Raw genomic sequence first — 15690 nt, 5'->3', positions numbered from 1 at the left:
ATGTCCCATCCATTTGACTCTCTGTGACTTGACGCATCTCACTATGTCTTGGCCGTCAATGAGATTGTCAAGTTCTTCATTCCATTATCTTCAAAAACTTCATTTTTTTGTATGGATCCAAGCATTTTCCTTAGTATCCTCTTCCCAAAACATCTGATTGCATGTGCCTCTGCAGTTGATAATGTTCAGCATTTACGTATATCTATAAGTGACAATAGGTCTTATTAAAGTTTTATATAAATATTTTTCATGTAGTATTTCTTCTGGCCAGTCCACTTTTCACCAGTTTATGATTTGCAAAGTACGTTCTGTTGCCAGCAATGGTTTAGTATTTTATGCAAGTGCTTATTGAGTTATCCATAGCCACCAATTCTCGTAGCTATTTAAAGGATGAGACACCCTCAAATTTTTCACCATCGATATCAAACATCTGAGTTTGTCTGCGAGCCTGAGATGTGCTCGAACACATGTATTATGTTTGGTCGCAGTTAACATAGTGTCCAATACTTCCTGCACTTTCAATTTGTGGGCCAAATATTTCTTTCAACTTCCTTGGAGATCTGGCTACAATAACTACATCATCTGCATGCGCCAGTGTTTGACTGCTCTGATAGAATATTGATCTACCAGGGTTAACTCCCCTCACTGCGCAGTGCGAGGCCAATAGAACAATGTTGCAGACAAACCATTTCCGTGCTTGACTCCCACGTTAAATGGGAAAGGGCTTCCTATTTTATTGCTGACTTTAATCTTAGCTACGGTTTGCTGCATGGTCATTCTTACCAGTCTGATTAACTTCTTAGGCAACCCTAAATCATTTAATGCTGCGTACAGTAGGGTGGGCCGAAAATAGGTTTTTTTTCCTGATCAAATTTGCCCTCAGCGGGAAAGTTGCGAAATGATATAAGGATCTCGCACACCAAATTTTTTTCAAATCAGATAATATTAACCACTGCCGCCCGAGCTCTAAAGTTTAAAATTTTGTGAAAAATCAGGCTGATTTCAGAATCAAACGGCTATGAAGACGAATTTTATGAAAATATGGGATAATGGATAATATCAAAGAGTGGATACATGTTTATGGTTTATGCAAATGAAATTTGAAGTTTTTTTGACAAAATCTATGGTTAAAAAAATGTCTATGAATTAACAACAAAATTATAGTATAGACCACCCGCACAACACAACTCATTTTTGCCAACATTTCTAAAACTCCATTTTGGGGGCTAAATTTCAGGTAAAATAATATTTTTTTCGATTGATTTTCATTTCTTATCAAATAAGTCATCATATGGTAGTAAATTATCCCACAAAAAGTAATAATAAGGTAAATTATTTGAAATTAACATCAATCATAATGACGAATAACGTACCTGTGGAGCTATTTTCAACAAGAAATTCAGCCAAGGCTGAGAAAAAACAGAACCTTAACACCAAGCATTTCACTAAGTAGCTCTCTGCTAGTTTCGTAAAGAAACTACCCAGAACTCACCACGGGGAAGAGGCTACCATCGAGTTCCACCCGTGTCCCCCCCAGCCAACCTTCCGAAGGACACGATTGTGAAAGCACATCAATTACTCTGAGAAAATTATTCTATTCTATTCTATTATTATGGCTTCCGGTGTTAACCTCAGTTCCATCGCGCACAATTGCTTGGAGTCCATCGATAATGATCATTTCCTCCCCTAGAAAATTCGTTATGGAATCTTAAAGTCCAATAGCTTTTCTGACATATGGGGTGACATGCCATAAGTAGCGTGAACCGGGCTCTTGAACGAGAGTTGCATGCTCCTCACCTATTGTTTTTCACTTTGATTGACTATAAACGAAAGCACAGTCTTTCCTCTCGTCGAAGTAAAGCGCTTGCAGTTTAACAGTTCCCACATTCCTCCGAAGACACGTGCGCAATCTTTCTCTTTCCCTTCTAACTTTGTTCTTGTCAACAAAAAGTACATTGACTCCTTGAGTAACCAAACCCATATCTATTAGGTGCGCAGATGCAAGTGCTGCAGAGGTATGGTTTGACATGCAGAATTATTCACAGGATGATGCAAACCTTGGCAATTTCAAATTACTTACACTAACCTTTTTCCATGAAATCCTCTCCTTCACTTGCATCACATAACTCTCCGTTCAATGCCATTTCATCACCTGAGTCTTCCGAACAGAAGTGTTATGACAAAATAGGGTGGAGCATTCGGGTGTACCTTTGTTCCTTCTAACCAGCAAAGCCTCGTCTTCCTATTTTTGGTCTCCTGCACATCGATGGCGCCTATCTTCATTTTCCTGCCAATTCTCTGTCCTTAGGGAATTCACATTCTAAACAAGGCATTTTCGAAAGAATATGACAAACAGAATCAGTCTCACTAAAGCAATTTAGATGCCGCAACATCAAAAAGCGGACGTGCTTGACGAAGAAAGTCTTGCTTCAGATCAATGAAAGCATTCTTGTTGACAGATCGAAGAATATTTCGATTATTTCCTTGATATTGAATAATTTGTCAAAAAATTTGCCTATATCCAACAATTGGGATAGAGGATCTATGCCAAATGCCTTCAATGGCATAAGCCACTGTCTCCGCGATTCCCGACAGAGAAATAATGGTATTTTAACTTTCTTCTTCAATGTACCGAGAGTACAAAAACATTTTCATCACCTCTTCATAAGTGGGCAAATCATTACCCATGAAATTTTCGGGTGCAACAAATATCACGCACTTCACTCCGCACCTGGTACGCTTTCCCTCTATTCTAACCATTGCGTCAATCCTCCCGTAATCCTTTGGAAGGTTGGCTGGGGGGGACACGGGTGGAACTCGATGGTAGCCTCTTCCCCGTGGTGAGTTCTGGGTAGTTTCTTTACGAAACTAGCAGAGAGCTACTTAGTGAAATGCTTGGTGTTAAGGTTCTGTTTTTTCTCAGCCTTGGCTGAATTTCTTGTTGAAAATAGCTCCACAGGTACGTTATTCGTCATTATGATTGATGTTAATTTCAAATAATTTACCTTATTATTACTTTTTGTGGGATAATTTACTACCATATGATGACTTATTTGATAAGAAATGAAAATCAATCGAAAAAAATATTATTTTACCTGAAATTTAGCCCCCAAAATGGAGTTTTAGAAATGTTGGCAAAAATGAGTTGTGTTGTGCGGGTGGTCTATACTATAATTTTGTTGTTAATTCATAGACATTTTTTTAACCATAGATTTTGTCAAAAAAACTTCAAATTTCATTTGCATAAACCATAAACATGTATCCACTCTTTGATATTATCCATTATCCCATATTTTCATAAAATTCGTCTTCATAGCCGTTTGATTCTGAAATCAGCCTGATTTTTCGCAAAATTTTAAACTTTAAAGCTCGGGCGGCAGTGGTTAATATTATCCGATTTGAAAAAAATTTGGTGTGCGAGATCCTTATATCATTTCGCAACTTTCACGCATAGGGCAAATTTGATCAGGAAAAAAAACCTTTTTTCGGCCCACCCTAGCGTACAGTGTGCTTCTGTCCCTCTGATTAGTGATATTTCCTGTGAATTGATCAGTTTCTGGGATGCAGGCAATGCTACAAAATGGATTTTTTTAATACATTCATTGGCATCAGTAGAAATGATTCATTGTTGGCTAAGAGCTCAAGTCGCGAGAAAATTCCATTAAAATTCATGAATTTGTGGTTATGAATTTTTAGAAAAAGATTCAAAACATTAGAAAAAGTTCTTCATCTGTAAATTTCCAAGGTAGATAAATCACTGATGTCAACGGCTTTTGGAGAAGCTGCGTAATGTGCTTTGTCACGCGAGCTTTCGTAGCCATTGCAGTTTGCATCATCAGGCGATGAATATGAAATTGGAAGATGCTTGTCAGTTAAAATGCAAGTCTGTCTGGTCATCTCCTCAGGTTGGGGCGCTCACAACGCCAACTGCTCAATGCCGTATCTGACGGCTGCAGCCGCCATTGGCATGCGCAAGTCTGACGTGGACTTGTTTGTGCACCGGCTGGACAAGGTGCTGGGGCGACTCAAGGGGCGGCAGGGAGGCGTGGACAACAGCGGCAACACGGCTGCCACCACACCTACGTCCGTCGAGGAGCTGCCCATGTCGAGGCGGTCGCGCGCCGGAGGAAGCCACGCCGGCTCCGAGAGCGGAGGCAGTCGGATGGGCGTGGGGGGGAGCAGCAGGGGGATGATGGGGGGCGCAGGGGGGTCCTCAGAGGCGGGAGGGGGCGCGAGGCGCGGCGGAGGCACGGCATGCATCAACGGAGCGGACGGGGAGCAGAGCGGGGGAAGCAGCAGTGCGGGGACATCGCTTGCGAGCAGCAAGGACAGCCTGCGCAAGTGAAGGGGAGAGCTGTGGTCGGCCCCTCACCCCAGCTGAGAGGGGGGGAGGGAGGCGCAGGGGGGCAAAGCAAGCGAGGGCTGATTCTGAGGGCCAACGCCACTCCTCTCCCCTCTTTGTTTTGCTTTGGTGTGTGGGGGCGGGAGGGAAGTTGCCCCGTCCCCTCTTCTCTCTCTCCCCTCCTTACCCCTCCCTCCTGCCCCTCCGCCGCTGGCACCAGCAGTGGACTGGCACCCTCTTCCTGCATCATGGTTGGTGTGTGCTGCCACATGCAGTAAGTCCACTTGCGATTGATCAATCAAGCACACATCTGCCTGATGATGGCTCGTCATTCCAGGGTTCCATAGTTGCTCCACACGTCTCGTCGTGGGGAGAGCAGACGTTGTTTGAAATCTGTATCCGTGACACACACGTGCCTCCCCACCACCTCATGATCTCATTCGTCTCCAAGCCTCTCTCTAGTCACCGAGGTGGACCATCGCGAGGACCACTAGTGCACTGGACACGCCACCTGTCCCCCCCCCCTCTCTCTCTCTCTCTCTCTTCGTGAAGGAATGACTAAGACTTGATATATACATAACATATACTTATATAAATATCTTAAGGTATATAAATATATTTATCCATCCACTTGCTCCACTCCTTTTGACTGCTTCACAGGAATTCTTCACTCATCCGTTCATGCAGACAAACCAGAAGAGTAGAATCCACAGCAGACGATGACGATGCTGGCATGGGAAAATTTAATGTGCACACAGTCTTGTTGCCCCACAGTTTTCTGTCCTCCGTCTCAGAATTGAATGAGATGCTCGCTCGCAGGGAGTGAGGCTTGCTGTCCCCAAGTTGGCTGACGTGCTCCTCTCGGCTGTTGGGCGACATCGTGTGTCTGTGAGGAGTGGTGCCAACCCCAGAGTCCACTCTGCTGCTGTTGAAAGAAGCTGGAGCAGGGCTTTACGATGGTGGTATGAAGCTTGGTATGCTTTCAGTTGTGCTGAGTTTACGCATCATCCCCAAATTGTGGCATGTGTGTGTAAAAGTGTATAAAATAGTTTGCGGACAATAATGTTTGACGAGGAGGTTGCTGTTGAGATGTTTTGGTTGTAAATATGTTTGTCTCTTGCACATGGAGACTTTGTAAATGAATCCAGTCCGAGTGGCAAGAATGGGTTTATGCTTGCTCTTCCATCGTCCCCCACCCTCCCTCCCCTCTAGTCTCTCTCAACCCCCTCCCCTCCCCTCCTCCTTCAAGTCGTGGAAAGCCGTAAGCTTGTCGTGGGCAAACCAAAGAATGTGGAGTGAATGGATTCATGCATTCCTATCATTCCCCTCTCTCTCTCACTCCACATTTGGTAAAGTCTGCATCTCTCCTGTTTTTGGCTCTCAAATAGCTGTGGGCCATTCTCCTTCCCCTTTAAGCATTTTCACTCTTGAATTATTATTATCATTAATTACTGTATTGATTTTGAAAAAGACACATTGGTCGAAAAATGTGGTCATTTTGCACTTAAAAAGGTATTCATTTCACTAATATAATATAACTTTTTATATGAAACCACTAAATGCACAGATTGTTATATTTTTCAGATCAATCCTTTCCTAAAAACAGTCTCTGCAGACAGCATTTACCCAATGGTTGTATGGAAAAAGTCACTTGACATGCACACATATGTGTGTGTGTGGTCAGTTTGTATTTGAATAACATATTTGCGCATATATCACTCATTGAACTCCACAACATTACGGAGAGAAGGTCCAATTGTTGAAAAATATTAATTTTATTGTGATTTAGGGTGTTCCTTTGAGTAGAAAAAAGGTTTTTGCAGACATGCAACCGGTAGATTTCTCTCTCCCCATGTACACTTTTTTGCAGGACCACGTGAATGACCGCAATAATTCTGTCTCTCTGCATAATTGCATCACAGACAACCGCATGGCATCTAGTCGTAGCCCTCCTTCCCCCTGTCCTGCCCACGTGCCAGCCGAGGCCACTGAAGAGTGTTCTGTTGCAAAGGTGGCCAGGCCGATATTCATGGCTAACCACGCTGACACCTAGGCCGGTGGCGATATATCTATATGTTGTGGAATGCCATGATATTTAAATTTATTGGGAACCCAATATTGAGTTTTGAAAATGGCGATAAAGGATTGTCTGACATATTAGGCCTAATAAAAAAATATCAGGCCCAATATTTATTGTTCTGACAATAGATGTAGTTTTTGCCAATTATGGATGTTTGCCATCAATCGATTACAATCCAATATTGAGTTTTCAATATGTCCCTCCTCTTCGTACTTCCTACCTATTCCATCCATTCATCCATCCCATTGGTACGTCTGGCATGTGCACTTCATCCACATTCCCATAATGCCGTGCGTACATGCAGACGAAAGACCCTTGAGTATGCATTGGTGAAAATGTCAACATGTGAACATGCACACACAAGCGTGTGCGGCCATCACATCTGCAGTCAGTTGAGAATCTCACTTTTAGGTTCTATCGCTTTGGCAGCCCTCATCTCTCCACTCGTGGCACGTTAGTGGCAGAGTATTCTTCTTTGGGTTGTCCTTTGTTTTTTGCTTCATTCCATACATCTCCTCATTTATTGTAGATATCAGGTTGGTGAGAAAATGTAAAAAAACCACATCTCATTGTGAGAGAAATATATGTAAAAAATGAAAAAAGAATGATTTTCTGCACAATCAGACACAGCTTTATAAGACTAATAACCACTCTTCTGATTAGAAAAACACTTGATTAATTATTATATCTAAGGATAGTTATTCAAGTTGATAATCTAGTCTATGTGATGAAAACAGCATCTTAGTTATGTTTCATAGAACTAGAGCAGTGTGTTTATTACCCTCTAATTTTTATGAGAAAATATGTAGAGCATAAATTTACCTTCTCAAGAAAACTGGTTGTGATTTTTCGTATTTTAAGGATATCATTTTGGGTTTGGACATTGGAAGTGGGCAGTGCCCCTTGTGAACATTCACATCATTGTTGTTGTTGTTGTTATGTTTTGCTTTGCCTTTTGTCCAATCATTATGGTGAAATTATCTTATTGGTGGACATTTGTTTGGTGAGGCTCAAATTTTCCGTCATCCTGGTGCACAAATCATTGTTATTCTTGAACTGAGAATTCAATGGCAACTGCCTCAAGGTACAAGGTGATTTTTAATGCATTGCTGTAGTGGGCAGTGCAGTGTAAATTGTTGTCTAATGATAACCTAACAAAATTTGATGCTTATCATGTAAATCTAATGGTTATCCAAAATGTATGTAAAGAGAAAGCAAGCAAAAATGCAAATACTCCCTTGGGTAAGTTTGCATTGTTTTACCTCGTAAAACTTAATTGTGTAGCCGGTTAGAGGCATCTAATCTCTGTGGCTGAGAGGAGTGCATTGCTCATTTAATTGGTAGAGAGAGCATGAGGGTTATTAGTCTATTATTGGCTATTCGGCCACTTGTACGCAACATTTTCACATCTCTTATTTGATATGTGAAATGCTAATGATCGAATTTTTCCTTTGGCCAACATTCCTTTGACTTTGTACAGCGTCTATGTACACAGGTTGTAAATAAAAGAATGAGTGAACCTCGATTGTTGATGTTTTCTTCAAGAGTATTTCCCTAATCTCTTAACGCTCAATATGAACTTGTCTGTAAAAATTCTCTCTCCCCCTAACGCTCGTTCCCGAAAATGTAATAAATGAGTGAGAGTGTGGGGATGGGAGTGCGAGGCAGAAGCCCCTCTGCCTCCCCCCCTCGACTGCAATTGCCTCACAAAGACACCACTCATGATCCCCATAGTAAGGGCTGATGGGAGCCCACTAAAGCCTCGTGGGTTGATAACCTGATGGGGTTGTTCACAGGGCTGTGATGATGGGAGGATACCTGATAATGTGGACAAGCACTCAGTAAAACAGTCACTTGCACAATTCCACACTCAGACATGCGGATGGCTTCTTATATCCAGGAGAGAGTAGCACCAGAGGAACATAGCCAGATGAAACGGGAAATGAGGATGAGTGATGAACGTTAGTGGCCCGAATTTCTTACATAACTTGTTCACTTGTATGCCGGCTATAGAGATTCACATTAATTGCCATGGGAAAATATTCTGAGAGTCAAACCACAGACCTTAGGCCTACCACCGTGCAAACCACACTGCTATCCAAGTCCCCAACTTCCTGTCACAACTAATCAAAGTCCATAGTGCTGGGTGCCAGGCACTTTCGAGAATGGCGATGCAGGGAAATATTGATTTCCGAGATGCCACTGCCGGAGGTGAACCTGTAGTGGTGGCAGATGTGAACCGAAATATTATGCTGGTGTGGCCTGGAAAGGCAATCATCTTCTGTGCTTCAATTCCTGGTCTACAGGAAACTTTTTTCATGAAAATGGTGACTTCATCGACATTCGCATGGAGGGTTAGAAATATCAATAACTTTGAGGTTTTTCTCAATCGACAAAATTTTAAGGAAGCTTCTGTGCTAAAAATAACATAGAATTGATTGTTTAACGTGTTGTCTTGAAAGAGTAATGAAATGGAATTCCAAATTGTCATAATTTTAATATTCAGCTTTTAAAGTAACTGCAGACAATAGAGGAAATTACAATTAAAAGCCTGAGATTTATCAGCACCTTGGAAGATGAGAATTTGCCTAGTCAAAGAGAGATACTTTCGATGAAAACAAAATAAAAATGTACCATACCATAACACCACCTGTTTTAGAAATGAATGAAATATGGGCTTTGAGTAAGGTTGTGGAACTGAAGCTATTACCAACTTAGTTTTTTCTTAAAATTTTACCCTGCTGCTTCAATCAATTATTAATGTTCCAAATGAGTCGTTTTCACTCCAATACTCCTTGCTCTCCTAATGGAAACCTTGTTTTTTTATGATGTGATGATTCCGTACCAGGCTAGTTGTGCCCGTGGAACCCTAAAGTTTGTGGTCTGTGCTTTCAGGGAGTGGACCAGTTCAAATTTATGCACTCCCATACCCTGAGTCGTGAAGAACCACTCATGCCCACGTGCGGGGGAGTTCGACTAATTGGGGCAAAATGCGCCCATCCCAATTAACCGGAATCTTCTGTATTATGTGTAAAATAGTGGTTTTAAGCATTTGCATAATAAGCCGATTTTATTTTTATATCCGCTACACTCCTGCTGGAAATTCACTACTTAATTATTCTTTCATTTTATATTTCTATTTTATAAATATTTTGAATTTCCTTCCCCATAATATAATCACCCACTTAGCACAAAATATCTTATAGACATCTGGAGCATGTCTGCAACGCCTTGGATATATTAAATATCTACTAGATGTCTAGAATATGTCTTTTCTATGAAAGTATGACTAATGCTTAGCCTTCAAAAATGACGGGATTTTAGATACTGAAAGTAATTCCATAAAAAGATAATTTAAAGAAATGATGCATACCTATTTTAAAAAACCTTGAGCCTTGATCACAACCACAATAAGTCTCGGCTTCTGTAGTTGAGGTAGCAACCACCGATTGCCTTTGGCTCAGCCAATATGTGGACCCTCCATCACGAGGTAGAACTGTGCCTGAAGTTGACCTGCCTGTTTTGAGACAGCCTCTGAAATCTTTGTCACTAAATACATAGTAGAATCCCTCCACTAGAATTCAAACTGTGGTTACACCCAAATCAAGCGTCCCACTGAAATGCCCTCTTCACGCTCACTGTGTCTCTGATTTTCATGCAACTTTGAAAGAAATCCTGCACACTATGCCAAATCTGGTCTCATGACAATTATCTGCAGTGCGCCTACTACCTGTTGGTAAGGAAATGTCTGGTCATTTGCTTCTTTCCCTGATTCTTATCGTCAGCGGACCCTTCAAAATTGGATGCTTCAAACGAATGAAGGTTCCTCTTCAAACAACATACTCATCCACACTAATCATGATACACCTCTGGTTGATGCATCAGCATTTCCTCTTCTCATTTGCCATACTAGCCATCAAATTGTGCCTATTCTGTCTTCTCAATCACAGTAATGCTGACAATGGATCTTATATCCCCCATCCTGGCTACTGAACTATAAGTTTGACTATAGTCAACACCTAGATGCTGACTGTAGCCCATGACAATGAGTCTTGCCTTATAGTTGTCAATGTTCCATCTGGATACATCTTTACACAAACAGCCACTCACAAGGAATTCATTTTGTTCCTTTCGACAAAGCCATTCATTCGCACACCTGATTCTTTTAGTGTGATGCCATTTCACTGTCCATGACATTTCCTGATTGAATCCTTTCTGTTCAATGCTTCTTCCACAGTTCCTGAATCAAAAGTTTGTTGACTCCTGCCTCTGGCACTATGATGCTCTGGCTGTAGGTTATTGGTTTCAGTGTCAAGTGATTCCTCTGTCTCCCTGCGATTACGTGTGACTCACTCTTTTCTCGTGTGCTTAGGTCTCTTCCAAATATTCCTACTTGTTCTTCAACTTGCTCCTGTTCACTTCCCTGATCATCCACCTCTTTGTTTCAAGGTGGCAACTTCACTCTCTCAGCACCAACTGTGAACTTTCCTTGAAATTCGACATCTCTCGAAAGAATGATATTATGCTCCATCGACACTCATTGACTTTGCACCTCTCCTCTCCACTGTAACCAACGAGGGAGCCCTTTACTTGTTACGTCCATGTTCCTCTTCATCTGAATGGGTATGTGAGTATCACACGACGATCTGATGATGCAAAGGTGTTTCATTCTAACTTTTTTTCTTCTCCAAACCAAAATTCGTACAGACTGCAACCTTCAACTGATTTACCACTCCTATTATATACATGAACTCTAGTACTTACTAGTTCCGCCCATATCGCAGCTGGAAACTGAACTTCTGGATTGGAGAACTTGAACGTCCTCGTGAACTCCACCAATGTGCAATTTTTGCATTCACTACCACCAATTTGTTCTGGTGCTGTCAGCTTGTGTGTGCTTCCTTACTCTTACAGAATTCTTTCCTATCTCTTGTCCTGATGATGCTATCCCTCAGCTGAAAGAATGAACTATCAGCCAATGTTACTTTTACTCCGAGCTCCATTTCTGGAAGTATCGTTGTGATTTCAGTCTTGCTAAGTGTACCTCTGACATTACACTTTGAAAAAAAAATGGCCATTTATTGATGACTTGGAACCAGCAATTCACTATGGTTGAGTACAGCTGACTTTTCTCACTTCTGTCACGAGTAGCAAGAACAGAAAATAAATTTTTGAAATATCTGGTACATACAGTGTATCTTTATTATGTTTCCCATCACCAAGTTCCACAATGTATTGCCATCCAGCCTTAAGTGGAACATACCAAACATCTTTTAGTCTCAGTCTTTAGTTTCATTTACTTCAAGCAAAATCCTCCAAGTCCCTTTTCCAATAGCAAATAGCTTCTACTTGCTGGCAGCCTGGACTGAACACACAAATTCCTGGAATTCAGTAAAATAAGCTGAGGAATCGGTTGCATGCTTTGCAGCTCCATTGCCAATCCACCAACAATCTGATGAATCTGTTTCATACGCTTACCAGTGGCGGTTTCCCCGTAAGGACTCTCGGACGCCACCCCTCCCAAAGATTTGAAAAAGGAAAAAAATTAATAATAATAATAATAATTTATTAATTTGCCAGACGACAAGTATTGTACATACATTGTATATGGCACGTCATGTATACAAAATCAAGTTATTTACAAAATGGCAGTTTAAATACAAAGGCAGTTACAAAGATAAATATTCATCAACTGAGTAGAAACAATTGGATAATAAAAAGTTTTTACACTTAGTTTTGAATGTCGACAAACTCATAGGAGCTTTTAGGTTCTTCGGAAGCTTGTTATAAAGCCTTAGAGTCATTGTTTTAAAGCCACAGATAGCTTTCTTAGTGCGTACAAATGGGATATGCAAGTCACCCTGCTGCCTAGTACCCTGGTTATGAATATCCGAGTTTAGTGCAAAGTCCTTAAAGTTTGACTTGGCATATAATAAAACAGAAAGTATGTAGACACAGGGAATGGGTAGCACGCGAAGACATTTAAACAAAGGGCGACATGGGGTTCTACATGGTTTGTTTGCAATCAAACGTATAGCTCTTTTTTGGATTTTAAAAATGGTCACTGCATGGGGTGAAGAGCCCCAGTGTAGAATGGTGTATAGTAAATGGGGGTAGAATTCCCCATAGTAAATAATTAGAAGAACATCAATGGATACAGTGGATCTAATTGATCTGATTAGGAAACACTTAGAGCTAAGATGACCAGCTAGATTAGAGACAAGTTTTTCCCAGGAAAGATGCGCATCGATATTCATTCCCAGAAACATGGTGTCGTCAACCTGAGGAATACATGTTCCATTTAGGTCAACATTAAGCAAACTAGGGGTTTTATTGAAATTAGAGAAGTAAATAAGTTGGGATTTTGTGACATTGAGATTAAGACAATTCAATTTACACCAAGTAAGAACCTGATCGGAGACAAAGTTGGCTGCTGTATGTAACCCTTTGACAGTTGAGGACGTTATAATAAAGTTGGCATCATCTGCATATAATACTGGGTGAATACCAGTTGCAGAGGATACAAAGTTGGTGAGGTCATTTATGTATAATAAAAATAGAATTGGGCCAAGAATAGATCCTTGAGGAACACCTTGGGTCAGAAATTTCGGAAGAGAATTGAACTTATGACCATTCGACACCACTGAGACAATTTGAGATCTATTGGAGAGATATGATTCTACCCAGTGATAGGGAATACCTCTTATGCCAAAAGAGGGTAACTTATTCAGCAAGATACGGTGGTTGACACTGTCGAAAGCCTTGGAGAAGTCATAAAATATGCCAAGTACTTCCGTTTTGCGGTCTAGTGCTGTTAAAATTTTGTCGACTACCTGGGCAATAGCAAGACTGGTAGATCTGTACTTACGGAAGCCATATTGAAAAGGTGATAGGAAGTTGTTTGACTCTAAATAAGAGGTCAGTCTTCTATAAAAAGTTAATTCAAAAACCTTGCCAAACTGATTTATAAGTGAAATGGGTCGATAGGAGCTGAAATCGTGGATAGAGCCCTTCTTCTTATAGAGTGGTATTACTTTAGACTCCTTTAGAGAATCAGGAAAGGCTCCTTGTTGTAATGAGGCATTAACAAGGAAAAGAAGAGGTGATTTAATATAATCATAAGACAGGCGTATTAAGTGATATGGTATTTCGTCAGTACCTGCACAAAATTTAGAGCAAGACTTTCGGATAATAGAGGTTAACTCAGTTTCAGAGCAGGGGTAAAGGAATAATGAAGCTGTTGAACAGTTGGGTTGGTGAGATGGACGTCCAGGGGTGGGAGTTGAACCATTGGGTTGCGAGAAATGATCGTTAAATGCTGCAGCTAATTTCGTTGGATCATTAATTAAATTACCAGATTCATCTTTTAACTGGAGGTGGGTGGGTTTCTGCTTCATTTTAGAACTATTTATAATTTTCCAGATGACTTTGGACTTATTATCAGCAGAAGAAATTCGTTGGTCATTAAAGTTATGTTTAGCCTCTGAGATCATTTTTCTGTATTGTTTTTTCAGCTCAATGTACTGAGATTTGAGTTCAGGGTTGTCAGAGTTTTTGCAGGTGTATGCAGTGTCTCTAAGGAGGCGAGAGAAATAACGAATTTCATCGGTTATCCAAGGATTACAAGAAGTGGGTTTAATTTTCCTTCTAGTTACAGGGAAGGAGAAATCAAAGAAAGCTAAGAATTTTTTGTAGATCAATTGTAATTATACATCTATTAGCCAAGGTGTTTTTTTTTAATCGTATACATCGTAAATGTAGGAAAAACACGCAAAAATAGCACGAGAAGTTTGCACTTGTAGCCGTGGGGCGCTGGTCAGAACATCCCAATCCATATTAACATGCAGTTGTGTGAAATAGTGGTAGTGGTGGGGGCTGCTGGTGCCATGACGCAACTAAGGTTGCGCCTTGGCTTGGGACACCACCCGAGCATGTGCAGAGCGACATATCTAGTGAGTTGACATGGCCACGCCGGCCAGTGACCGTATAATCTTGGTGTTGCAGAATGCCTCGTTTTGGTGACTAGTTGACTTATTATGTGTAAATTGTTTTAACGCAAATAGGCCTAGTTGTAGTTGAGTTAATCGAGTTATTTAATGTTAGTGAGTCATAATGGTCTCTAGATTGCCTTAAAAACTCGCTAAAATATTCAAAAATTTAGACCCTCCCGGTGGAGTGTGCCCCTCCCAGCATTTGACCCACGAGCCACCACTGATACTTAACTGCATTAAAAACTCTGATCACAGACAGCTGAGTGCAGTATTTGCAGTGCTTTTCTTTGCGGGTTTTCCATCAGCAGTCCATTTTCTGTAATCCCTCTCCCAATGGTCTATTTCCTTGCAATCAATGAAGGCCTCTTTACTGAATTTCTCAATGTTTGCACTCTTCTGAAAGTCTCTCTCGAACAATCAAAGCTACATTGACAATTCATCACTCTTTACCTCGTACTTGGTAACCATCCAACTATACTTATGGAAGTCTATCACAATGAATAATAATACTTGTGTTTCGAAGAAGCAAAATTTTATGTAGAAAACTTAAATAAGACATCTCATTCTCACTGCTGGCTCTAAGACATCATCGCATTCATTTCATTCCGTAAGCTCATAAATTAATGTAAGTGGAAACTTTTTCTCCTGAATTCCAATTAAAAGTAAAGAAATCAGCGCAAAACTTAAATAACTGATCTTTGAGAGCAATTCTCCCTGACAGAAGTGATAAACCAGAACTCTAATGACGCCATCAAAAGTGGATGGCAACTTTTGCAATTTTATGATTTTTCTAATGAGAGGATGACTGAACAAGGAAAATTTGTTTATCGTGACTTATCTTTTCCTTCCAAGTTACTCTGAAGGAACATCGTACATTCTTTATAAGTATGTCAGAGAGGATGAAGAGCCGTAGGAAGATCTCGAATAAAATATATGGAACAGGTAAAGAAGGATGTGAAAGAGAAGAAATACTTAGGTGTGAAAAGATTAGCTGATAGGAGAATTGAGTGGAGTATGGCATCAAACCAATCTTAGGATTGATATGGATGAGAGATGATCAGAGGCTTAGCCAGGAATTTCGTTCGGGTGGGTCCAAAATCTGGGGCAAACATTTTTGAAAAACAGGGTACTAAGTAGAGGGCTTTAAACTAATTTAAACGCTTTTCATAATCGAAAAAAACTTCATTTGCTAAAAAAATTTTGAAAATTCATGATTTTACAATATTTTGTTATCTTTCATGGAGAAAATTAATTGTGCTTTAATATTTCGGGGGGGG

The 15690-nt window shown here is 40.6% G+C and overlaps 1 protein-coding gene across 2 annotated transcripts in view; it reads left to right on the top strand.

The window, feature by feature from the left end:
* LOC124155366 (O-phosphoseryl-tRNA(Sec) selenium transferase) overlaps positions 1-7947 on the top strand; it is a 65495-nt gene extending 57548 nt beyond the window's left edge. For both annotated transcript variants that reach the window (XM_046529119.1, XM_046529120.1), the window contains one exon: positions 3906-7947. In XM_046529119.1, coding sequence (XP_046385075.1) covers positions 3906-4345 — 440 coding nt within the window. In that variant the 3' untranslated portion in view covers positions 4346-7947. The remainder of the gene's footprint in view (positions 1-3905) is intronic.
* Positions 7948-15690: the final 7743 nt, after the last annotated feature.

The sequence above is a fragment of the Ischnura elegans genome, chromosome 3, assembly GCF_921293095.1.
Source record: "Ischnura elegans chromosome 3, ioIscEleg1.1, whole genome shotgun sequence".
NCBI classification, from domain to species: Eukaryota; Metazoa; Arthropoda; class Insecta; order Odonata; family Coenagrionidae; genus Ischnura; species Ischnura elegans.
The sequence above is the reverse complement of the archived record's forward strand: the minus strand, read 5'-3'. Positions and strand labels throughout refer to the sequence as shown.